The following is a 23,660-nucleotide window of genomic DNA, read 5'->3' as shown; positions in this document are numbered from 1 at the left end:
TCTAACAAATTGAAGCTAAATCTTTCCATTTGTGTACTGTCTAATAATGGATAAGCAAAAAAAAAAAAAACATCTTTTTGGCTTTCAAGTGTTCTGATTTATCTTCTGAAGTCAAAATTTTCACCAAATGTAAGTATGATTCACACACACAAATATGTTCCTAAGTCACAAAATAAACCTTATATTTCATCAATAGCCTACCAAATAAAACTAAAATAAAAATTATATAAAAAATGTATCTTAATTCACTGAATTAGACCTTGTGTTTTTTTAAGTAAAAATGCCCTCTTAAAAAAGGGTGGGAATACTCCTCAATTATAATAAAAATTACAAATACCTTAAAAGGCTGTCTTAATTCTCACTATCACTTTTAGATCAAAAGGATCGATCATCAATGTTCACAGATTACTACACTTTTACAATGAACGAGATGATTGAATATGAAGATGTATCTTTTATTAATAGACGTCCAATAGCAAATGGGCAATACAGTCTAAGGCATTGGCTCAACGAGGCACTATATAAATCTAACTGCTACAAAAAAGGTTATAAACGTGTGTAGACGGCACATATTAAACTTACATACTTCAACATCAAGAAATATGCCTCAAGATGATTTCTTCATGAGAAGAAAGACCTTTTCTTGTTGCGTTCCAATCGAGCTTCCCGCTGCAAAGAAGGAGACAGAACTCGTTCCATTTAGGAACTTCAAAAACAGAAGCTATGTCTTACAAAAAAAGAAAGGTGCATGATGCTACACACCAACCAAACAAGTAAATGACAGCCTATGAAACATTATTATATTTACTAAACCTTTAAAAAAAAAAAAAAATGAGTTGGGTCACTCTCTCGTTACAGATTTTAACTAGGATATAATATATGATACATAAATTACTAAAACTTGAAAAATCCAAATAGAACTTTTTAAACTGTAATGACCAAAATCATATTGAGCACATGATTAACTCAATGACAAACATTGTGTGTAGGTCGTCTAATGATGTCCAAATGGAATAAGGATATTTAAATTTCCTTTATCCATTAACGTCACAAGCAAATGAGCAGACCCCAAGACGAAAATTCCCATAAATATTGAGCATATGCTTTCAGTAACTGTTTCACACATCACAAAACGTTCCTCCACTCTAATTTCATGTGATAACTAAGAAAAGAAAATACCTCTTTTTTCTTGCATTCCTTGTAAACATCAAAATGTTCTTGACATTTGCTCCTCTCTGAGCTATGTTCTTCAAGACCTATAGCATTTGGAAAAGGAGACTTTCTCTGATAAGAAGTTCAAAATGTTCTCTGACATAAAGTCTAAATTAGAGGAAGTAGAATAAAATTCCTAATCTACAAAATTAGTAATCTAAACACCAACTTCTCATTGGATGATTTATAAACACCAAGGATTAAGTTTCACTTTATCATGACCAATAATGATAGTACTCATTTACGAATTCAAATTTAAATTTCACTTTACACACGATTTATCAGCCAGTACCAATTATACATGTTTTCTGGAAACAATCTGTAAATACAGTCTTGAAGCTCTGGAAAAGAATGCATAAGCCTTGAGGTTTAAAAGATTTATCCTTGGCTTAAGTTGCAGCTCGAGGCTTCTGCATTAAACATCTCTTAAAAAATTATTCTGTTTCATGTGGTATTATCCTTAATCCTAAATCAAAACAAATACAGAGGTATCTCCAAAAAGTAAAAACTATCTTATAAATACAGCTATAAGAATGAGCCAAACAATGAAATTGCATTGGATTGTTGATGTTGAATGACAACTAAATAAGTTTTGGAGCAGAAGAACCATCCAACTAAGTAATTCCTACTTTGAAATTTTAAATAAGAACTTGGCCCTAAGGAACGGGGGATTAAGATCTTTCGGCTTCAAAATCCTAGTAAAAGCTTCAAAATCCTGGTAAACCCTATTTTTTTTCTTTAAGATTGTCGTCCGATCACTAATGCATTGAGTTTGCTAACTCTTAATTAATTGACCTAAAGTGGATGGAAATAGTATCCCTAGAAATGGAACTAAATCAGGCTAACCAATTAATCAACTAATAGAGCATAGAGAATCGCCAAGAAAATTAGAGTTTGCACGATCATCGACAACAACAAATTCGCAAGCTTAACCATCCAGAACAAAAACTGAAAAAATTGATGCAAAGCACGCAATCATTGTCAAGCGCACCAGTAGAAGAAGTCCAAATGGCGAATCATACAATAACGAAAAATGAGAACAGGCGGAGGGGGAATATAAGAGAGAACCTACATTTCAGGGAAGCACTGTACTGAAGAAAACAAGGAGAATCAGAAATTCTAGCAGCACTGGGGTACGGCGGAGACGGATCCCTGGAAGTGGAAGCCATGGCTGAAAAGCTCGCTCTTTCTCTCGGCGGAAACTGGAGGTCGGTTGAAATGGCTGCGTGAAATTCCGATGAGAAACAAAAAGAATCAATCTCATTTTATACGTAATTGTATCGAGAGGGTGAATCGGTTTTCCAACCCGACCCGACCCGACCCATTCAGTTTCTAATTCCCTATAAAGCAAAGCTTAAGTCAGCTTAATTTCATAGCAAAAATGGTATACCTCTAATGAGAGTTGGATTTTTAGCAAAAATGGTATACCTCTAATGAGAGTTGGATTTTTTTTCTTGTACATTTTAGCTATCCAATATAGCTATCAAGTCATACGTCCGGTTCAGTCAGGTTTCAACCATCTGGTTCAGTCAGGTCCGGTTCAACCATCTAACTCGACATTGGTCGGCTTCGAGACTTTTCTTTCGTATTAAGTTGTTCGTCCAGGCTCCTCAACTTAGTCTTAAAGACAAGTTTCGACCCTCTAACTCTAGACTTCCCTTTTGTATTAAGTTGTCGTCCACGCTATTCAACTTAGTCTCAAGGACACGCTATTCAACTTAGTCTCAAGGACAGTGTCGTAAGTCGACACCGGTCAGCTTCGAGACTTTCCTTTCGTATTAAGTTGTCATCCAGGCTCTTCAACTTAGTCAAACGTTTTCTCGACCTCCCTTAGGCCTAGTTGGGCCTAATGGGCTTGGGCTCATCATTTTTCAATTGTACTTTATTTTTCAAAATTTAAATTTAAGCAAGTAATATTATAAGATACAATTTTCATGTAATTCCTTGAAGCAACAAACAAACAAAAACAGTAACATGTAATTCCTTGAAGAAATTATGTCAGATAACGGATAACCTCCATAGGCCAAGTTTGAGATAATTTCATGCATATACCTATCAAAAGACGACACGTGTACAAGCCAAATTCTTCTCTAAAATGAATAAATAAGTGGATGAAGATGAAGGGCAAGATGATTTACACTTCGCAGTGAAACCAAATGGATTTTGAGCTCAGTTTAAGTGTCTTTACAGCTGAAGAATGACTTACTTCCATCTTTTCTAGCTCCCCAAAAATAATGTATAGCCTCTTTTATTGTTGACCTCTTCAATGGAAGTTGATTCCATCTGCATACTAGCAAAACAAACCGACATTTTGAGCAAAGTAAACTACTCATTCGAGTGTTCAATGTTAGGATATGAAAGCAAGATATGAAACGAAATAGCTTTGCGCTCGGGGGTGAGTGCGATAAAATAGGTTGTTCCGAGAGTAGAAGTGAAACGAAGACACGAAATAGCTAGGTATGAAGGCCGCCCTCGAGCTTCATGAAGATACTCATTCCATGGCCACCTTCAGTAGCTCCTCCCAAGTGGTAAGCTTTTCCCTGGGTTTGTTCTTTAGACTCCCAAGCCTCGTTTCAGCAGAGTCTATTTTTTCCCATGCGCTAAACGGTACAACTCTTACATTTTGATCGTCTAATGCTCGTATGAGACCTTCTCTCCCGGGCTTCGGTGAGCTAGAAAAGGAAGACGATGATGCTCTTTTATCGAGGTCTTCACATATGCTTGCAACCTGAGGAATCAAATGATTATGGTTAAAATTTTAAACATAAACATACTGTTGATATCGGCTTATGTTGCTTACTCAAGGAGGATTCAAATACTCACGGTTTCTTCAGCACAATAGAGATTTGTTGCAATAATTCCAGTTGGTCCTCTTTTCAACCACCCACATACATATAATCCTTCCTCAAGTTGGATGGAATCTCCAGACATATTGCTTACAACTCGACCTCTAACGTTCGGTACGATTCCTGAAAATGGAACTATCAGCCAAGGAAAACACCAGAGAACAAGTTTTTCCATGGCAGCTTGAGTGCATAAATGAGACATGAGATGTAACGGCCTAAGTCCACCGCTAGCAGATATTGTCCTCTTTGGACTTTCTCTTTTAGGCTTCCCCTCAAGACTTTAAAACGCGTCTGCTAGGGGGAGGTTTCTACACCCTTATAAAGAGTGTTCGTTTTCCTCCCCAACCGATGTGGGATCTCACATAAGAAGAGTTTGTTGGATTCGTTCAATCCATGGTTTCTTATGATTATTCTCGAGTACATCGTAAAAATGAATCGAATATGACATTGACATGTAAGATCTCGAGGAAGTCTTAATCTCATACCTTTCAGATGATCAAAGGGCAATCCATCTATTGGCACTGATTTGTAACCTATGCTCTTTAGCACCATCCTATACAAAATTCAAGCAATTCAAACTAGATGAGCTTATTCTATTACAACAAGAAAATATAAATTAATATTCATCATCTCATAGAAATATTCTGATGAACAGTTATATGACCTAGTGAAATGAAAACCAAAATATATTTTCTGATGTAAATCTTGTTGCCAAAAAGAAATGAAAAGGAAAATTTTAACTTAAGAAGGAATTACTGGCATTCAAGGTGTTCAAACTCCCCAGTACCTCTAGCTATCTGCTTTCCAGGGCTAGAACCTACAGAATAAAAGCGAATAAGTAACTAGTCGCACGAGGACATACTAGGCCATGCTAGGATGCATGTCATTGTGGAGGAATGTAAGTATTTTCAGTAATGAGAGAAAATGAAGGATAATGAGCGAAAATAAATTGGATTTCTATTTCATAACACTGACTTTGATGACATTAGTACAAATCTTAAAAAATGAGTTCTCAGAATTTAGGTAGGCTACCGCTAGCAAATATTGTCTTCTTCGGGCTTTCCCTTCTGGACTTTCCCTCGAGGTTTTAAAACGCGTCTGCTAGGGAGAGGTTTCCACACCCTTATAAGGAATGTTTCATTCTCCTCTCCAACCGATGTGAGATCTCACAATCCACTCCCATTGGGGGCTCAGCGTCCTCGCTGGCACACCGCCCGGTGCCTGGTTCTGATACTATTTATAACAACCCAAGCATACCGCTAGGAGATATTGTCCTCTTTGGGCTTTCCCTCAAGGTTTTAAAACGCGTCTGCTAAGGAGAGGTTTCCCCACCCTTATAAGAAATGCTTCGTTCTCCTCTCCAATCGATGTGGGATCTCACAATCCACCTTCCTTGGAGCCCAGCGTCCTTGCTGGCACACCTGCCGGTCTCTGATACTATTTATAACAACTCAAGCCCACCGCTAGTAGATATTTTCCTCTTTGGGCTTTCCCTTCTGGGCTTTCCCTCAAAGTTTCCACACCCTTATAAGGAGGAATGCATCGTTCTCCTCTCCAATCGATGTGGGATCTCACACTCACATACGTGGAATGCATCTATTTAGGAGACGTAAGAAATAGGACATAGATACTTTACCTTCAAGAACTGTCTTCTCAAATCGAACACCAGCAACATGGCCTTTTTTGTCTACTGAACTCAGAAACTTTTCTGGTTTGCGGAAGAAAACAAAATGCAGTTCACGTCGACCTGCGCCAGAATGGGGAGGTCCAGAAGCAGCAGCCTTAGCAAGCAACTCATAAACTCTCCTCTGTATTCGACTGTTTTTCACCTCTTCCTTTTCAAATGATAGTATTAACACAAGGATGATGTTGATAAGACAACAGAATGTCTATTTGAAAGTGCGATTGGGGAAAATCTCAAATTTCAGGATCACTATTAAGCAATGAGACCTATGCACTAGCCAACTGCGTCATTACCTTAAGAGATAAAGAACTAAAAGACTATTCATATTTCCTTTTAAACAGTCACCAGAGTTTCTCATTAGTTAATGTAGAGATAACTTCAGTTGAACTATACCTCATCTGTTGGGCTCTTGACAAGATCAGCTTCATGTATGTGAATGTGCAAGTTTTTAATACCTGCAGTGATGAAATTCAACAACTAGTGACATCATCGGTTATGGTTTGAACACAAAATGCAAGAATCAAAAGGTATGAGAACTCTTTTGTAGCATAATCAAGCAAAAAGTATACAGATTAAGCCGATAGACTCCGTAGTCCTCTCATCTATATCACAGTTCTTTTTACAATATAATAATATTACATGCACAAACCTATGAAGAAAGTAGAGAGTAGTCACCACAACATTATAGAGATATGAGTAACTCAAACACAGGTTAAACTTGATAAATAAAAGCAATTTTCTACTTAGAACTCATTCTCATCTCAATTGACAAGGTACAAGAACATTTCTAGAACATTGAAGTCAATTTTAAGGAGGTTGAGGATTGAGGAATACCAAGGACTTCACGTAGCTCTTTAGCTGTACAAGCTGCTTGAACTGGTCCACGTCTTCCAACCAAAAACACTTTCCTACACGAGCAATAATTAAAATAAGAAGACAATAGCTTTAATCTTAATGCTATGATGAACTCAAAAAAACGAACCTTATAGCGCTCTCCTGCAAAGCCTCCAACGCGTGACTAGCAATATCTGTGGTTGCCAATTCTGGTGGTGGCCGCAAAAGGATGCGTGCAACATCTAGAGCTACATTTCCCTGGATGTAGTAGAAATTTCAATCGTTGTTTGACCTATCTTGAAAGCTTCTTGTTTCTTCCCACATCATGGTAAAGGCTAGATATTTATTGACAAAACTTTTTATTCATATGAATTTAGAAGAGAATGGCCTGAAGTTACCTGGCCAAGGATTACAGCTGTATCAGTGGCCTTTACATCAGGATTTAGGTTTCTGCAATCTGGGTGCCCATTGTACCACCAAACAAATTCTCTGGCTGAGTGTATGCCAGACAAATCCTATAGATGGATATGACATCCAAAGTCAATGTATGGAACTAAAAGACTTGTGAATAAGTAGTTGCAGTACTGTCAATGATTCAGAAAAGAGAATAAAAAAAAAAAAAAAAAAAAAAACATTCATTATGATCGAAAATTTTTGAAGCTAGGCAGTATGAACGATGCCGAAGAATCCACCCGGAGGCAGTAAACTAGAAGTGCAAATTCTAGTACAGTTTTAACTAAACTTACTTCTCCAGGAATCTTGAGAGTTCTATCACTTTCTGCTCCATATGCTAGGACAACCTAATAAAGTAACAATAACCATTGAGAAAATAAGAAATACGCTGCTGGTAGCATGACAACGTCGTGTCTAAAGCCTAAAACTAACCGCATGATACAGCTCGCGGAGATCCAACAATGAAATGGAAGATCCAAGCTTGATATTACCAAAGAATGAACACCTTTGTTGCTGTGCAACCCGTGTAAATTGATTGATCACAATCTGTTGCAAGATTTAAATAAACTGAGCTCAAGTAGGAGAAGTATTTTCAAAACCCAAATAATCCATTACTTCAAAATCTTTTTCAAAACAAGTAAAAGGAATGTTAGTGGGGCCATTGTGATTAGTTTACGCTTTGCAAATTTCCTAAAACTTTCTATTACAAATGTTCATATTTCGGTGAACATACGCCCGCAGCTAGCACCAACTGCCAAACATGCAAGCTCAAATATCATGAGATAAGTACCTACCAATTCCAACTGAAGTTACATCCTGCACAAGCAAAACAGAACAAGAAAAACGTATAGAAGGAATTTTGAAAGCTTATGTATCAGCCCAAGTCCACCGCAAGCCGATATTGTCCTCTTTGGGCTTTTCCTTCTGAGTTTGTCCTCAAAGTTTTTGAAACAAGTTTTCACACCCTTATAAAAATGTTTTGTTCCCCTCTCCAACTGATGTGGGATCTCACAATCCACCCCTCTTTGGGGTCTAGCGTCCTCGCTGGCACACCGCCCGGTGTCCACCCCCCTTCGGGACCCAACGTCCTCGCTGGCAAACCGCCAAGTGTCCACCCCCAACTCAGCGTTCTAGTTGGCACACCGTCCGGTGTCTGGCTCTGATACCATTTCTCACCGTCCAAGCCCACTACTAGCAGATATTGTCATCTTTGGACTTTCCTTTCTAGGCTTGCCCTCAAGGTCTTTAAAACGCGTCGTCTAGGGAGAGGTTTCCACACCTTTATAAAAAAATATTCGTTCCCCTCTCCAACCGATGTGGGATCTCACAGCTTAAGTGGTTTCCCAATATCTTATAAATCAACTCAACACTATCTTCCCTAGCAAATACGATTTATGCTACACTTTCAAAATCTAGACAGCAGAGAGAAGAAATAATAAGCAAGCTTCTCACCTTTGTTTCCGGGTGATCAGGTGCCACACCAGAGCGCACTAAACCAAAAGGAGTTGGCAAACGATCAATGATATCAACTTGAGCATTGGGAAGCGCCTTCAACAACTATTGATGCAATTCAGAAATAAACAATCAATTTGATCAATTTTCCAGACACGCCCATTTTCTCGATTACTCTCCATAATTTGAAGTAAATTAAACACATAATAAACTCATGCTATTCAAATCAATGCCAATATATTAATATAATCCACAACATAGTAAAAAAAAAAGGAACTCGCCTTCTCAGCAGTGTAAAACCCAGCAGGTCCACTCCCAACTACGCAAATTTGAGTAGTATTTGTAGCAAAAGTCGAAAAGCTTTTATATAAGAACGCCCTAGCTCTGAATAATGCCATTTCCAGTATCAAGAAGCTTAAAGCTCAAAAACAGTATGAACAATCTTGGATTGCATTTCGCTGCACCGAAACGAAACTGATTGAATAATCTAAGGTTGATTACTCAAGATCAAGATATTCAATTCCACAGGTTTATACCGATGCCTTAAAATTCATCCATTGCATTAATGATTGAATAGAAATCAATACCTTACCAGCTCATTGAACGACAAGTTTCTATGCAATTCCTTGGTTTCACTCCTTTTCATCCATTGAAGAAAAAAAAAAAAGGCAAGAACTAAACAGCGTCCTTCCAGAGCCAACGCAGTGAAATTCACAGATTCATTTTGAAAAAGAGATTAAAAAAAAAATAATAATAATTAAATAAATAAGAAAACCCTAACGAGCTTTCCGGCGGTAGTGACGGATAGTTATTTATTTATTCAATTTTCAATTTCTTTAAGTTAGTATTTATTTTTTCTTTTTATTATTATTATTATCCCTAGTATATCTTTTTTAAATTAAAAAAAAAATAAAAATTTAATATTATTTTAAAATTTTTATAGGTATTTTTAAAAATTTTTAAAAGTGGGTATTAATAAAATTGTGTGACATGAAACAAACTATTAAAAAAAATTAATGGTAAAAATATTTTTAAAATTATTTTAAAAATTTAAAAGTTTTTTTTTTTTTTTAATAAAGGACACAACTTTTCATAGTGGTATGATATTATCCAGTTTGAGCATATGCTCTCGTAGCTTTTTTTAGGCTTCCCCAAAATGCCTCACTCACTCCCAATGAAATTAGTATTAGTCACTTATAAATTCAGGATCATTCCTAGACTTTTATCATTCAATAAATTTTATTATATTTAATGAAAAGGGAGCGAAAGATTGATTTTTTTTTTTTTTAATTTTTTAATTTTTGAATAAATAGCGACAGTGCGTTGTAGAAGCGCGTATCTGCATGGGACCTGGAAGAAAAGAAGGCCACTCTCCAAAAATCTCTCGTTCAATTCCTTCCAGAATTGATGCTCTTTGATTCCCTTGCGATGATTCATCTTTCTCGCTGTGGGGGGCCTTCTGTTTCCCCTTTTCCCCTCTCTGACACCTCAATTTCAACCCAATTTCACCAATCAATCCTTCTTTTTCTTCGCCATAGCCTTTTTTCAAACCTTCCTCTCACTTTTTCCTCTCAAATTTCTCCTCCTCCTCCGCTTCTTCTTCCAATCCCCATAACTTGAAGGAAGAGAAGAAAAAAGCAACGGATTCTAAGGTTTCGGTTCAGATTATCTGTACTTTCTATCCAAAAAACAGTCGACCATGGCCGGCGGCGCCGCCACTGCTTCGGCAAGTGCACAGACGGCGGCCACGAAGTTTATTAAGTGCGTGACGGTTGGAGATGGCGCCGTTGGGAAGACTTGCCTTCTCATTTCTTACACTAGCAACACTTTTCCGACTGTATGAACTCCTCTTGTTTCTCTCATGTTCTGTTTGATTCGTACTCTTGATTTTGCTATTTTCGGTTGTTTTCTTGGATTTCATGGCTTATCTGCAATTGCGATTTTGTTGCTTTCAAAGAAGAAATTCTCGGTTTCATGGTGATCTGTTTTGCTTTGGCAGGATTATGTTCCTACTGTTTTCGACAATTTCAGCGCCAATGTTTTGGTTAATGGCCAATCTGTGAATTTAGGTCTCTGGGACACTGCGGGTAATTTATTTTTCCTCTGCTTCTGATAATCATGCTTCATTTATCCAGTTTTGTTGTTAAATTGTTGGATTTTCTTTTCTGAGATTTCGATACTTTCATGTGTAAGCTTAAAGCTAATTGCCTCTACTTGCCACTTCCAATGACGTATGAAAACCTTAACAGCTGGGAAGTGGAGTGATGTTCTAGGAGATTTAACCAAATTACAGGACAAGGAAAGCCTTTAAGATCATAGGATCAAATTGAAACTAGACGCAAACTATAATCACCAGGACTATATTGGTAGTTATACCAACATATTTTAATATATTATCGTTCAAGTTTTCTTGTTGTAGAAAGAAACTTTATGTGTCATCAATAGCTGCAGGATATGAATGTCTGAACAAGTTTTATCAAGTAGTAAGATCCCACATCGTTTGGAGAGGAGAACGAAGCATTCCTTATAAGGGTGTGGAAACTTCTCCCTAGCATATGCGTTTTAAAATCGTGAGGCCGATGGCGATATGTAAGGGGCCAACGTGGACAATATCTGCTAGCGGTGGGTTTGGTCTATTACAAAGGGTATTAGAGTCAAATACCGGACAGTGCAAAGAACTGGTTGGAGTAGGGCTATACCCTCTCCATAGTGGATGCGTTATAAAACCTTGAGGAGAAGTCTAGAAGGGAAAGCCCAAAAATGACAATATGTGCTAGAGGTGAGCTTGGGCTGTTACAAATGGTATCAGAACCAGACACTGGACTACTAGGGGAAGTGGATTGTGAGAACCCACATATGTTGGAGAGGGGAACGAAACATTCCTTATAAGGGTGTGGAAACCTCTCCCTAGCAGACGCATTTTAGAACCGTGAAGCTGACAGCGATACGTGACGGGTCAAAGCGGACAATATTTGCTAGATAGACTATTATGGCTTCAAATTTCATTTTAAAATGGGTATTCCAATCTTCAATGAAAAGATATTCCCACTAAATTCCATTTTAAAGTGGTGGATGAATGTTATAAAAGGATCCCTTTACAGGTCAAGAAGATTATAGCAGGCTAAGACCTTTGAGTTACAGAGGAGCTGATGTTTTCCTTCTTGCCTTTTCGCTCATAAGCAGGGCCAGCTTTGAAAATATATCGAAGAAAGTAAGTTCACTTCCTTTACAATTTTTGTAATGCTCATTATTTTGGTTCAATCTTATGGTATTTAGATTCTTCTTCATGTCCTTTTCTTTTGGAGCAGTGGATCCCAGAGTTGAGGCATTATGCCCCATCAGTGCCCATTATTCTTGTAGGGACCAAACTAGGTGCCTTTCTTCTTTAACTTTAATTCCATTGCCTGAATTATCAATACCTTCATTCTTAAGTAAAATTCTCATAATTTTTCTGATGGTTGTTTTTGTGGCTGGTATAAGAACACACGTCCACGAATGGAATAATATTTCTTGAACTTTCCCGGGACTCGATCGTATAAAAAAGTTTGTTTCAATGTCATGTAATCAGAGATCAACTTTTTGATCGACGACTTCTGCATACAAGTCGATGCGTTAAACTAAATCTCCACACAATATAGATATATTCGTATTATGTAAAATGATGCCTGTTTGTGTCTCTAAAATGTGTATCTCTCGTTGTTCTGTAATTTATAGGGGAAGATAATTCTTGAAGCTCCTACTCGCCCCCCACTCACCCTTACCCCACAAATCTGTTCTTTGTGTTTGTGGTATTGTTCTGATTGAAAGTCGTATGCTGTTACTTGGGATGGCAGATCTGAGAGACAATGAACAATTCCTCTTGGACTATCCTGGGGCGTGTACAATATCGACGAAACAGGTCAATACTTGGAGCTATTTCATTTTCCTTTCGAATCTCGTGTTTGTGTCTGCTAGTCCTCATTTGACGTTTACACAGTGTCGGTTTTCACACTGGGCTGTCATAGAATGTATTGCTTTCTCTCTGCCATTCCAAGTTTTTATGGAAAGGAAATGTACAAAAATATCTTTGTTTCAGGGCGAGGAGCTAAAGAAGCTTATTGGAGCAGTGGCATACATCGAGTGCAGTTCAAAGACACAACAGGTTAGTGATTATTACCTCTTAATGTAGAAGCACAACCATTAAAGAACTTGGTTCAGCTATCATTGGAACTGTTGGGAAGTGCTAAAATCAAGAACTAAGGGTGTAAGTCGAAGTCGAAGAAGTCTACGAAACTAACCAAATCAGTTCAGTTGGTTGAACTATACGTATTGGCTAGTTCGATTTTCTAAAGTTCGAGATCAAAAAATAGTTGGTCTGGTTTAGATAATCTGTCGGGTTTTTGATCCATTCAATAAGTAAAACAAGATTTTAGCTATAATCTTTTTATAACACCATATCCCTGCCAACAAGACCACTTTTATTGTGCATGATTGCATGAAGGAGCTTATTGGGACAAGCTAAGTGAACCTTGTTCTTGAAATGCAGAATGTAAAGGCTGTGTTTGATGCTGCAGTGAAGGTGGTTCTTCAACCTCCAAAACCCAAGAGGCCAAAGAGAAAACATCCAACCTGCAATTTTCTCTGAGAATGTTTAAGCCTCTCTCCTCCCTCATTTATTATTCAACTTCCCATATCACTTCTAATTAAACTACTTTGTATGTTACAACTTCTATGATCTTTATAGGGTCTATTTTAAAGGTTGTGTTTCTCGGGAGATTTGAACGAGCGATGTCTTGGTTGAGGGGATGTGTTTTAGTTATTGGTTTCTCCTATTGTACTTTCTTGTCTCGACGTCTGAAAGAGATTGCATTGATAGTTTTGATAACGAGTTTCATTGGCATCTACCTGTCGAATCTCTTGCCCCTTTGTTGGCCATTTTTTAGTGATTTTCATCCTCTTCGAATTTAATATCTTTTTAAGGGTATAATCCTATTAAATAGTCAACTCATACTTTGAGTAAAGTGAATGACTCGTTATTGGGAGATAGAATATTGTATTTTAACGGTTGTGTTTATATTGGTCGTGGGAGATAGGATATTGTATTTTAACGGTTGTGTTTGTTTTAGTCGTGGGAGATTTGAACGACTGATGCCTTGGTTGAGGGAATATGTTGTAGTCATTGGTTTTCAAGTCTCGACGTTTAAAGAGATCGTATTAGTAGTTTTGACAAAATTTAGCGAGTTTCATTGACATCTGTCTATCGAATCTCTCTCTTTTGTTGGCCATTTTTTAATGAGTTTCATCATGTTAGAATTTAATATCTTTTCGAAGGTATACTCCTATCTAAATAGTCAATTCATACTTTGAGTAAAATGAATGAGTCATTAGACTCATTATTTTGAATAGGATATTGTATATCAAACTGATTTATTATATTAATTTTAAATCTTTACAAAGTTGACTGCTAGAATTATTAATGTTTCACCATTGAATTTTGATGTCGTTTTGGCTTTGAGAATACGAAACTGTGAAGACTTTTGAGACTGAAGATTTAAAGTGGCCTGTTAGGAAAAAGATAATTTTGCATTGGGATTCGGAAGGCTTTGTGCGGACGACACGTCGGAATGACTCCTCCCCCCTTGCAAATAGCTTGCGTAAGGTGAAAATCTCAACTCAAAATAAATAAAATAAAATTGAGGGGATCGTCAAAATGTGACCGTCACATGGAATAATTTCCCTTCAACAATAGATTAAAAATTTCTGCTTTTCAACTTTGTGGGTGAATATATTATCTATATATATATATATATATATTAGTTGGAATTTTAAATAAAATTGAAGCCTAAATATTTCTATTGAGTCCTACTATTATTATTATTATTTTTTTTTTTTTTTTAAATTAGTCCATATAATTTGAAAGTAAGTTGATGTGGTTTGGTCCTTTCAGTATTTTTTGTCGTGCTTGTGTAGGAAATTAGCAGCTGAGATTATTTTAATTAGCTACTCCATTTATTTATTTTTGTATCACTGTCTGATCTCTCACATTGGTTGGGGAGGAGAACAAAAACACCCTTAAAACACCCTTTGTTAGTAATAACAACAAACACACTCTGTATACAAATAACAGGATTAAGATTTTTATGGATGACTACAGATATGTAGGAGAGAATACAAAAAATATAGAAAATACATACTATATATATATAGTTCAATTTACTATATATAGCTTTACCATATCGAGAATATAGAAAGTACATACTACATTTTCAAGGCTCTCCCTCACTATATATATATATATATATTTAACGATCTACTATATATAGCTATTTACCTGGCGGGATATATCCCCGTTCAACAAGCTACCAGCAGTATAACTTAACCCGTTCAAGCTAGCAACAAACTTCATAATCTAACACCTTTTATAATGGTATGGAAATCAGGCTTCATAATCTAACACCCTTTATAATAGTATGGAAACCTTCCACTAGTAGACGCGTTTTAAAGCCTTGAAGGAAAGCTTAGAAAAAGCCAAAGAAAACAATATCTGCTAGATCTGGCCGTTACATACTGATTACTCCCATAATTTGGACACCTACTTCACATGAATATTCCGTTTAGAGTGGGAAGGCAGAGAGAGAAGGGTAGAAGAACTAGGTGAGCTGCCCACGGGCAATAAAATATATTTAATATAAAATAAATTCAAATTTAAAAATAAATATAAAAATAAAATAAAAATTAGTAATTTAATAAGCATTATTAACGAAACTATATTTGGTTGACTTTATTTTCACCTAAAGCTCAACAACGAAGGATCTTATGAAGAGACTCTGAGTCTCTCAATAAGAGACGAGAAATTAAACCGAAACAGAGAGAGAGAGAGAGAGAAAAAAAAGCTATGGATTTCCCGCCGAAGAAACCTCCTCTCATTACTTATGGATTTCTGTTACTGTTCATGATCGCTTCCTTTCTTCTCATCGTCTCTGGTCCTTCTTCCTCCATGAATCCTCTCGTTTTTTTCCCCCAATGCTATCGCTCCAATTCAGTACGCTCTCTGATCTCTCTCGATTACCTTCGGATTCGATATCAATTACGATCGTCGATGATTTCTCAATTTGCAGGTTGAATTACTCCATTCCGTGGACGATTCACGAGATGAACTTGATTTTGCACTGGAGAAGGCGGCGATGGCGAACAAGACTGTCGTAATCGCGGTGATAAACAAGGCGTATGCCGATCAAGGCGTTAAAGACGATACTACGATGCTCGATGTGTTTCTCAGTAGCTTTTGGATGGGAGAAGATACTCGACGATTGCTTGATCATCTTCTTCTCGTCGCTGTCGATCAAACGTCGTACGATCGCTGCAGATTTCAGCGGCTGAATTGCTTCAAATTGGAGACGGAAGGAGTCGATTTTGGCGGAGAGAAGCTTTACATGTCTGATGAATTCAACAAAATGATGTGGAGAAGAACTCTGTTTCTTCTCGACGTTCTCAAGCGCGGTTACAGTTTCATTTTCACGGTAAACAATCCGTCCTCTTTAATTTCTTCTTCTTCTTCTTCTTCTTCTCTGGTAGATTATCGTTAAACGTTGATTTAGATCGTATCGAATAGCTTTAATCGACCGATCGACGATATCATCACTTCGAGCCTGTGTATAAACCGCAGAATCAAATTACTCGCGATTTTGTCCTTGTTTTGGGAGTAGAATTTTCAAAATCCTGCTGATTCTTTGAACAAAACTAGCGCTGATTAATTTAAATTATCTTTTCAAAATATCAACCATGAATCGGTTGTTTTTATCACAGAACCAAATCTCATCAATTTCCTCTTTAGCATTCATTTCATCATTTTTGAAACTCTGATTTCTTTTAGTCCAATTTGGATTTTAGACTAAAAGTTTACATACAACAAAGGATTTTACTCCTTGATTTTATCAAATTTTGGTGCGTAAGCTATGCATTTGGTATTTGTTTGTTTCCGTTATCAAGGGGTATAACAAAAATAATACCATAAGTAATGGATTTCAAATAATAAACCAATGTTTTGGATTCTAGTACCAATTTCATCAATTTTAAAATTTATATAAGTATTAAATACAAAAATTAAAATCCACAATTTACTCGACACCAATTTTAAATTTTAAATTTATATCTAATAAATTAATTAATTTTTATACAAAAATTAAAATCCACAATTTACTCACACCAATTTTAAAATTTAAATTTATATCTAATAAATTAATTAATTTTTTTAAAAAAATTAAATTTGTTATGTTATTACAAAATTTCATACTCCAATCTCATAGACACGAACCTAGACCTAATCGACACAAAATTAATAGTTTAGATACTTATTCTTATTAGATTGAAACATATTTCAAAGTTTGGCCATTAAACTTGTAACTACACTTATTTCCAATTATACCAATTTTTTTAGTGCGATAAATTTAAATATTTTAATTAATTTTTTAAATGGAAGAAATAAACACAAATTGGAGGTATTTTATAATAATAATTATTATTATTATTAGATTTTTAAATACTATTTTAAAAAGTATATATAGGAATGAAAATGAAAATAATATTCACACATTATTATTACTATTATTATTATTATTATTATATTTTTTTATTGAACAGGATACGGATGTAATGTGGGTGAGGAACCCATTTTCGAAGCTAAGCAAAGACGAAACAGAGGATCTTCAAATCAGCACGGATCACTTCAATGGAAATCCCTGGTCCGCATCAAATCCGATCAACACCGGCTTTTATTTCATTCGATCCAACAACAGAACCATAGCGCTCTTCCATAAATGGTACTCTATGAGGAACGACACCTCCGGCCAGAAGGAGCAGGACGTTCTCGTCAATCTCATCCGCGCCGGTGTGATTCCGCAACTCAATCTCAAGGTTAGGTTTCTAAACACTCTCTTCTTCAGTGGATTTTGCCAGAGGAGCAATGATTTCAACCAAGTTTCCACCGTCCATGCCAATTGCTGTCGAACGATCGTCGCTAAGATCGGCGATCTTCGAGCCACTCTTGGCGACTGGAAACGCTTTAGGACGTCCACAAACTCGTCGGAGATTTTCTGGTGGTCGGATCATGTCAGATGTAAGCGATCTTGGAAACATTGACGGATTAAGGTGAATCGCCATGGCGTAGGCGGCAGCGGGGAATTGAATCGGTGAATTTTTAGGGCATTTCTAGAACAGAGCCAAACAAGGGGAAGGGATTGGATTTATAAGATTATAGAGGTGTATAACTATTTAATAAACTAAATCTCTCCTTCTCATTTGTTAAAAAATTATAATTTTTCTTTTATTAATTTAAAGTAATTTATTCTATCATGTACAAAATTTTTGAAATATAACCGTCATGATTATTTCTTCAATTTGATTATTAAACTAATTATTTATCATTAAAAATTTATATAATTTTATTAAAATCATTTATTTAGAGATAATTATTAAATAAATTAAATTTTATTAATTAAAATTATTTTAATAATTTTCCTAAGAATAAAATAATTTATATAATTTTATTAAAATCATTTATTTGAAGATAATCATTAAATAAATTAACATTTTATTAATTATTTTTTTAATAATTTTCCTTAATAAGAATAAAATAATTATGTAATATAATAAAACTGCCTTAGAGAATATAATTTATTAATATAAAAAAAATTTAGGCTAAATTAATAAAAATACTTTTTTTAAAAAATATTTTAAAAAAATATTCCGAAAATATTTTATTTTAAAAATATTCTTAAACTTCTCACTGTATTTCAAAAATATTCTAAACTTTAAAAAATTCCATTTATATCGTTCAATTTAATATATATATTTATTAATTAATTAGTACTATATTTATAAAATAACCATAAAATTTTAAACTTCTTTAATTCAAAAAAATTATTACCAAATATATATATAAAACTGTATATCTATCCTTTATAGATTGTCTACAAAAGGTTTTAATGCTATTATGAGTATTTTTGAAACGTGAGATTTACGATAAATGTATTTTTTAATTGTTTAAAAACGTTCAAACTATTTTTAAAATTTTTAAAAAGTTTAAAATAGATTTAAAAAAAAGTAAAAAAAATTTTAAAAAGTTTAAAATAGATTTAAAAAAAAAAAAAGTAAAAAAGTATCCGTATAATTTTTGAAAATTAAAGAGTATTTTTAAACTGGCTTAAAAGATATTTTTTAAATTATTTTGTTCTGTTTAACGGTTTCTATCGGTAACTAACGATAATAATCTTTTTCTTTTAACATTTTTGAAAATTGAATAATAATTATACAGATTTTTTTAAAAAAAAGATTTAGGTGTATTTTTTAGATAATAAGGAAGGTTTAAAAAAAAGTATTTATATTGATTTTAGCTAATTTTTATATTTAACATTAAAAGATCGATTCCTTCACATGACAGCTTAAAGAATTAAATATTAAAAATATTTAAAGGCTTTGACCAATTGGATTTAGATCACAGCGGCTTCATCGTCATCTTCGTTTATCTTCGTGAAGCCTCTCTTCCTCCCTTTCTCTCTCCCTCTTTTCTTGAAGCAGGCCCAGCACTCCCCCTGTTCAGCCTTCTTCCTTCTTCCTTCTTCCCCGCCTCGAGCAGCGACGACGAGCCCCCACGGTGCGTGTTCGGACAATCGGCGCGTCTCCTTCAGGCCGCAGCCCGCGAGTTTGCTATAAAAGCCCGCCTAACACCGCGCGACGCTGAGGTGGTCAAACTGCGGCCGGTGTCAGATCGGAGTCGAAGCGGTTGGTTTCTCGAACTTGTATTCTTTGAATTCGAGTATATTTTTGTTAGGATTAGGCTTTCTCGCTTTCTTTTTTGTGTGTGTGTTGATCAATGCGGAGTTGAAACTCCTCGATTTCTTGTTGTGATGTTGTGCTTTCTTTTTACTTTGATTTTGATTCTTATTTGATCTTTCATAACTGGATGCATTTGGAAGATTGGCAGATACGCTGGTTGAGTGAACTAAATGACTCTGATTGGTATTTATTAGTTGTTCTACCGATTGCATGGCAATATGTTGTGTTACTTTAACTTTCATAATCGATAACTAAATCAAGTGTCTTCCGATGCTCATCTCTGAGTTGTTGAAATGCATTTTCACTTGACGAGATTGAATGACGAACAGGTCTCTCAGTAATGTTGTTTCTGTCTTCAGGCATCATCAATGGGAAGTAGTAACGAAGACAAACTTCGATTTTGTATTGATAGAGGTGGCACATTCACTGATGTCTACGCTGAAATTCCTGGTCGTCCAGATGGTAAAGTTATAAAACTTTTATCGGTTGATCCATCGAATTATGATGATGCTCCAGTTGAAGGAATTCGGAGGATTCTTGAAGAATATGGTGGGAAGAAAATTCCAAGGACGTCAAAAATCCCCACTCAAAACATAGAGTGGATACGGATGGGAACAACTGTGGCAACTAATGCACTTCTAGAGAGAAGGGGAGAAAGGATTGCTCTTTGTGTTACTAAAGGTTTTAGAGATTTGCTTCAAATTGGCAACCAGGCCCGCCCAAACATATTTGACCTAACTGTCTCAAAACCATCAAATCTTTATGAGGATGTCATAGAAGTAGATGAGCGAGTCGAGCTTGTTCATGGCAAGGGGGATGATAATCAAGATTCTTCTACTTCATATGTGAAAGGAATTTCTGGTGAGCTTATTCACATTGTGAAGACTCTCAATGAAGAAGCTTTGAAGCCATTACTGAAGGATCTTCTGCAAAGGGGCATCAGCTGTTTGGCAGTTGTCTTAATGCATTCATACACTTACCCACAACATGAATTGGCTCTGGAGAAATTAGCTTGGAGTATGGGCTTTAAACATGTTTCTTTGTCCTCAGCTTTGACCCCTATGGTTCGAGCTGTTCCGCGTGGCCTTACAGCCAGTGTGGATGCATACTTGACTCCAGTCATCAAAGAGTACTTATCTGGATTCATGTCCAAATTTGATGAGAGCAGTGGGAAGGTGAATGTGCTATTTATGCAATCAGATGGAGGACTTGCACCAGAAAATAGGTTTTCAGGCCACAAGGCAGTTTTATCTGGTCCTGCTGGTGGAGTTGTTGGTTACTCACAAACACTTTTTGATCTTGAGACCAGGAAGCCTCTCATTGGGTTTGACATGGGTGGTACATCAACTGATGTCAGCCGATATGCTGGAAGTTATGAACAGGTCCTCGAAACCCAGATCGCTGGTGCAATAATTCAAGCTCCTCAACTCGACATCAACACTGTGGCAGCTGGTGGTGGCTCAAAGTTGAAATTTCAATTTGGAGCTTTCCGCGTTGGACCAGAATCAGTAGGTGCACACCCTGGTCCGGTTTGTTACAGAAAAGGAGGTGAGCTGGCTGTTACTGATGCAAATCTGGTTTTAGGTTTTGTTATCCCTGATTTCTTCCCATCCATATTTGGTCCCAACGAGGATCAGCCTCTAGATATCGAAGCCACGAGAGGAGAGTTTGAGAAGCTTGCAACTGAAATTAACTCTTACAGAAAAATCCAGGATCCATCCTCAAAGCCTATGACAATCGAGGAGATTGCTCTGGGTTTTATAAATGTTGCAAATGAAACTATGTGCCGTCCAATCCGACAATTGACTGAGATGAAGGGCCATGAGACAAAAAACCATGCTCTTGCCTGCTTTGGTGGTGCTGGACCTCAACATGCATGTGCCATTGCCAGGCTATTAGGTATGAAAGAGATATTTATTCATAGATTTTGTGGGATCTTAAGTGCATATGGTATGGGACTGGCGGATGTTGTTGAAGAAGAGCAGGAGCCGTACTCGGCCGTGTATTGTTCGGAGTCTATCCAGGAAGTCACTCGAAGAGAGGCAAGTTTACTTAAGCAAGTAAAGCAAAAGCTGCAGGGACAAGGATTTAGCGAGGGAAGCATTAAAACTGAAACATATTTGAATCTGAGATATGAAGGTACAAACACTGCCATCATGGTAAGGAGCCAAAAAACGGATAATGGAGTAGGATTCGACTTTGCAGCTGTGTTCGAGAAGCTTTTCCAGCAAGAGTATGGATTTAAATTGCAGAATAGGAATATTCTCATATGTGATATAAGAGTTCGTGGTATAGGAGTCACAAATGTATTGAAGCCACGGGCTTTTGAAGGACTTGCAGGTGACCCTAAAATTGAAGGCCACTACAAGGTCTACTTTGGAAATGGATGGCAGGATACACCTTTGTTCAAGCTTGACAATCTAGGATTTGGTCATGTCATCTCAGGGCCTGCTATCATTATGAACGGAAATAGTACCGTGATCGTCGAGCCAAGCTGCAAAGCTACGATAACCAAATTTGGAAACATCAAAGTTGAAATAGATTCCGCCTTTTGCACGGAAAAAGTATCAGAAAAGGTTGCAGATGTCGTCCAATTATCGATCTTCAACCACCGGTTTATGGGTATAGCTGAACAGATGGGAAGGACACTACAGAGAACTTCTATATCAACAAACATCAAGGAACGCCTGGATTTCTCTTGTGCCCTTTTTGGTCCTGATGGAGGATTAGTTGCCAATGCTCCCCATGTACCTGTCCACCTAGGAGCAATGTCCAGTACCGTTCGGTGGCAAATCGAGTACTGGGGCGACAATTTGAACGAGGGAGATGTATTGGTCACCAACCACCCATGTGCTGGAGGTAGCCATCTTCCTGATATAACAGTCATCACGCCCGTGTTTGATAATGGAAAATTGATATTTTTCGTCGCAAGTAGAGGGCACCACGCCGAGATTGGGGGCATAACTCCTGGAAGCATGCCACCATTTTCGAAATCCATTTGGGAAGAAGGAGCTGCAATAAAAGCATTCAAGCTTGTCGAAAAGGGAATTTTTCAAGAAGAAGGCATTATCAAGCTCCTGCAGTTCCCTAATTCTGATGAAGGCGTCATCCCAGGAACTCGTAGACTCCATGATAATTTATCTGATCTTCATGCACAAGTTGCTGCAAATCACAGAGGGATTTCACTAATCAAAGAGCTTATTGCGCAATATGGTTTAAATACTGTTCAGGCTTATATGACATACGTACAGCTTAATGCAGAAGGGGCAGTAAGAGAAATGCTGAAATCTGTGGCCTCTAGAGTTTCATCTAATTCAGCTGGATCTGCGGAGGGAAGCTCCATAACAATCGAAGAAGAGGATTACATGGATGACGGTTCTGTAATTCATTTGAAACTCACGATTGATCCTCGTAAAGGCGAAGCCAATTTCGATTTTAGTGGGACGAGTCCCGAAGTATATGGCAACTGGAACGCCCCGGAAGCAGTAACAGCAGCAGCCGTTATATACTGCCTTCGCTGCATGGTCGATGTCGATATTCCTCTCAACCAGGGCTGCTTGGCTCCTGTCAAGATATATATTCCACCAGGCTCGTTCCTTTCCCCGAGCGAGAAGGCTGCCATTGTAGGAGGGAATGTTCTTACTTCTCAGCGGATAACTGATGTCATACTCACAGCATTTCAGGCATGTGCCTGTTCCCAAGGTTGTATGAACAATCTTACTTTTGGCGACTCTACATTTGGATACTACGAAACAATTGGCGGGGGAAGTGGAGCTGGTCCTTCTTGGCATGGAACTAGTGGAGTTCAATGCCATATGACTAATACTCGAATGACCGATCCCGAGATATTCGAGCAGCGATATCCTGTTCTTTTACATACATTTGCACTCAGAGAGAACAGTGGAGGAAGTGGAGTCTACAAAGGGGGTGACGGGCTCGTTAGGGAGATCGAGTTCAAGCAACCAGTGGTGGTGAGTATTCTTTCGGAGAGACGTGTCCATGCGCCGAGAGGCTTGAACGGAGGAAAAGACGGTGCTCGTGGGGCTAATTTTCTGGTAAAAAAGGATAAAAGAAGAGTCTATCTCGGTGGCAAGAATACTGTAACTGTGAAAGCTGGGGAGATTCTTCAGATTTTAACCCCTGGTGGTGGAGGATGGGGCTGCCCTTAGTGGTGGTTCTAGGCAGCGGAGCCGTATGTTCCTCTCGAGGATATTTGGATGAAAATAAAATTATGAACTCGTTTATACTTCCCGGGTTGGTGTGTATGTGAAGACGAGTCTCGTATTTTTCTCCTTAATAAAGGGAAAGTAGCTCAATAACAAAGAACGAGTATTGCTCGGGTTCTGCTCGGGTTCACATTCTTCATC

At 37.0% G+C, this 23,660-nt stretch overlaps 5 protein-coding genes across 7 annotated transcripts; 3 read left to right on the top strand and 2 right to left on the bottom strand.

The window, feature by feature from the left end:
• Nucleotides 1-434: 434 nt before the first annotated feature.
• LOC111790932 (Cox19 family protein (CHCH motif)) lies at nucleotides 435-2,460 on the bottom strand. The gene is made up of 3 exons (XM_023672066.2): nucleotides 2,285-2,460; nucleotides 1,180-1,256; nucleotides 435-669 (listed from the first exon to the last, which is right to left on the bottom strand). Exons 1-3 carry the CDS (start codon nucleotides 2,379-2,381, stop codon nucleotides 622-624), a joined length of 222 nt encoding a protein of 73 aa, XP_023527834.1. The 5' UTR covers nucleotides 2,382-2,460; the 3' UTR covers nucleotides 435-621.
• A 710-nt stretch (nucleotides 2,461-3,170) lies between these two features.
• LOC111790949 (Pyridine nucleotide-disulfide oxidoreductase family protein) lies at nucleotides 3,171-9,256 on the bottom strand. Of its 2 annotated transcripts, none has more exons than XM_023672082.2 (14): nucleotides 9,069-9,256; nucleotides 8,763-8,939; nucleotides 8,482-8,586; nucleotides 7,462-7,575; nucleotides 7,323-7,376; nucleotides 6,975-7,091; nucleotides 6,725-6,834; nucleotides 6,577-6,650; nucleotides 6,136-6,197; nucleotides 5,695-5,893; nucleotides 4,815-4,875; nucleotides 4,544-4,611; nucleotides 4,036-4,181; nucleotides 3,171-3,940 (listed from the first exon to the last, which is right to left on the bottom strand). In XM_023672082.2, exons 2-14 carry the CDS (start codon nucleotides 8,877-8,879, stop codon nucleotides 3,704-3,706), a joined length of 1,464 nt encoding a protein of 487 aa, XP_023527850.2. In that variant the 5' UTR covers nucleotides 8,880-8,939; nucleotides 9,069-9,256; the 3' UTR covers nucleotides 3,171-3,703. The 2 variants fall into 2 exon arrangements, with proteins under 2 accessions (XP_023527850.2, XP_086978930.1); XM_087122804.1 differs by having other exon boundaries at nucleotides 9,074-9,256.
• Nucleotides 9,257-9,819: 563 nt separating this feature from the next.
• On the top strand, nucleotides 9,820-13,364 carry LOC111790950 (rac-like GTP-binding protein ARAC4). The gene is made up of 7 exons (XM_023672084.2): nucleotides 9,820-10,318; nucleotides 10,481-10,568; nucleotides 11,583-11,692; nucleotides 11,790-11,853; nucleotides 12,315-12,379; nucleotides 12,557-12,622; nucleotides 13,007-13,364. Exons 1-7 carry the CDS (start codon nucleotides 10,181-10,183, stop codon nucleotides 13,103-13,105), a joined length of 630 nt encoding a protein of 209 aa, XP_023527852.1. The 5' UTR covers nucleotides 9,820-10,180; the 3' UTR covers nucleotides 13,106-13,364.
• Nucleotides 13,365-15,201: 1,837 nt separating this feature from the next.
• LOC111789951 (uncharacterized protein At1g28695) lies at nucleotides 15,202-17,806 on the top strand. The gene is made up of 3 exons (XM_023670693.2): nucleotides 15,202-15,502; nucleotides 15,579-15,980; nucleotides 17,101-17,806. The coding sequence occupies exons 1-3, from the start codon at nucleotides 15,356-15,358 to the stop codon at nucleotides 17,596-17,598; spliced, it is 1,047 nt and encodes a 348-aa protein (XP_023526461.1). The 5' UTR covers nucleotides 15,202-15,355; the 3' UTR covers nucleotides 17,599-17,806.
• Nucleotides 17,807-18,952: 1,146 nt separating this feature from the next.
• Nucleotides 18,953-23,658, top strand: OXP1 (oxoprolinase 1). Of its 2 annotated transcripts, none has more exons than XM_023671002.2 (2): nucleotides 18,953-19,239; nucleotides 19,653-23,658. In XM_023671002.2, the coding sequence occupies exon 2, from the start codon at nucleotides 19,662-19,664 to the stop codon at nucleotides 23,460-23,462; it is 3,801 nt and encodes a 1,266-aa protein (XP_023526770.2). In that variant the 5' UTR covers nucleotides 18,953-19,239; nucleotides 19,653-19,661; the 3' UTR covers nucleotides 23,463-23,658. The 2 variants fall into 2 exon arrangements, with proteins under 2 accessions (XP_023526770.2, XP_086978507.1); XM_087122381.1 differs by having other exon boundaries at nucleotides 19,623-23,658.
• Nucleotides 23,659-23,660: the final 2 nt, after the last annotated feature.

Source organism: Cucurbita pepo, chromosome 3, assembly GCF_057944985.1.
Source record: "Cucurbita pepo subsp. pepo isolate OVF chromosome 3, ASM5794498v1, whole genome shotgun sequence".
Classification (NCBI taxonomy): domain Eukaryota; kingdom Viridiplantae; phylum Streptophyta; class Magnoliopsida; order Cucurbitales; family Cucurbitaceae; genus Cucurbita; species Cucurbita pepo.
The sequence above is the reverse complement of the archived record's forward strand: the minus strand, read 5'-3'. Positions and strand labels throughout refer to the sequence as shown.

Coding starts and splice junctions, on each gene's coding strand:
- LOC111790949 (XM_023672082.2), bottom strand. CDS start 8,879: ATGGCATTATTCAGAGCTAGGGCGTTCTTATATAAAAGCTTTTCGACT. Junction 7,377..7,461: donor TCCGCGAGCTGTATCATGCG/GTTAGTTTTAGG, acceptor TTACTTTATTAG/GTTGTCCTAGCATATGGAGC. Junction 7,092..7,322: donor CTCTCAAGATTCCTGGAGAA/GTAAGTTTAGTT, acceptor ATCCATCTATAG/GATTTGTCTGGCATACACTC.
- LOC111790950 (XM_023672084.2), top strand. CDS start 10,181: ATGGCCGGCGGCGCCGCCACTGCTTCGGCAAGTGCACAGACGGCGGCC. Junction 11,854..12,314: donor TCTTGTAGGGACCAAACTAG/GTGCCTTTCTTC, acceptor TTGGGATGGCAG/ATCTGAGAGACAATGAACAA. Junction 12,623..13,006: donor GCAGTTCAAAGACACAACAG/GTTAGTGATTAT, acceptor CTTGAAATGCAG/AATGTAAAGGCTGTGTTTGA.
- OXP1 (XM_023671002.2), top strand. CDS start 19,662: ATGGGAAGTAGTAACGAAGACAAACTTCGATTTTGTATTGATAGAGGT.
- LOC111790932 (XM_023672066.2), bottom strand. CDS start 2,381: ATGGCTTCCACTTCCAGGGATCCGTCTCCGCCGTACCCCAGTGCTGCT. Junction 1,257..2,284: donor GTACAGTGCTTCCCTGAAAT/GTAGGTTCTCTC, acceptor CAAATGCTATAG/GTCTTGAAGAACATAGCTCA. Junction 670..1,179: donor AGGAATGCAAGAAAAAAGAG/GTATTTTCTTTT, acceptor CCTTCTTTGCAG/CGGGAAGCTCGATTGGAACG.
- LOC111789951 (XM_023670693.2), top strand. CDS start 15,356: ATGGATTTCCCGCCGAAGAAACCTCCTCTCATTACTTATGGATTTCTG. Junction 15,503..15,578: donor AATGCTATCGCTCCAATTCA/GTACGCTCTCTG, acceptor CTCAATTTGCAG/GTTGAATTACTCCATTCCGT. Junction 15,981..17,100: donor GTTACAGTTTCATTTTCACG/GTAAACAATCCG, acceptor TTTATTGAACAG/GATACGGATGTAATGTGGGT.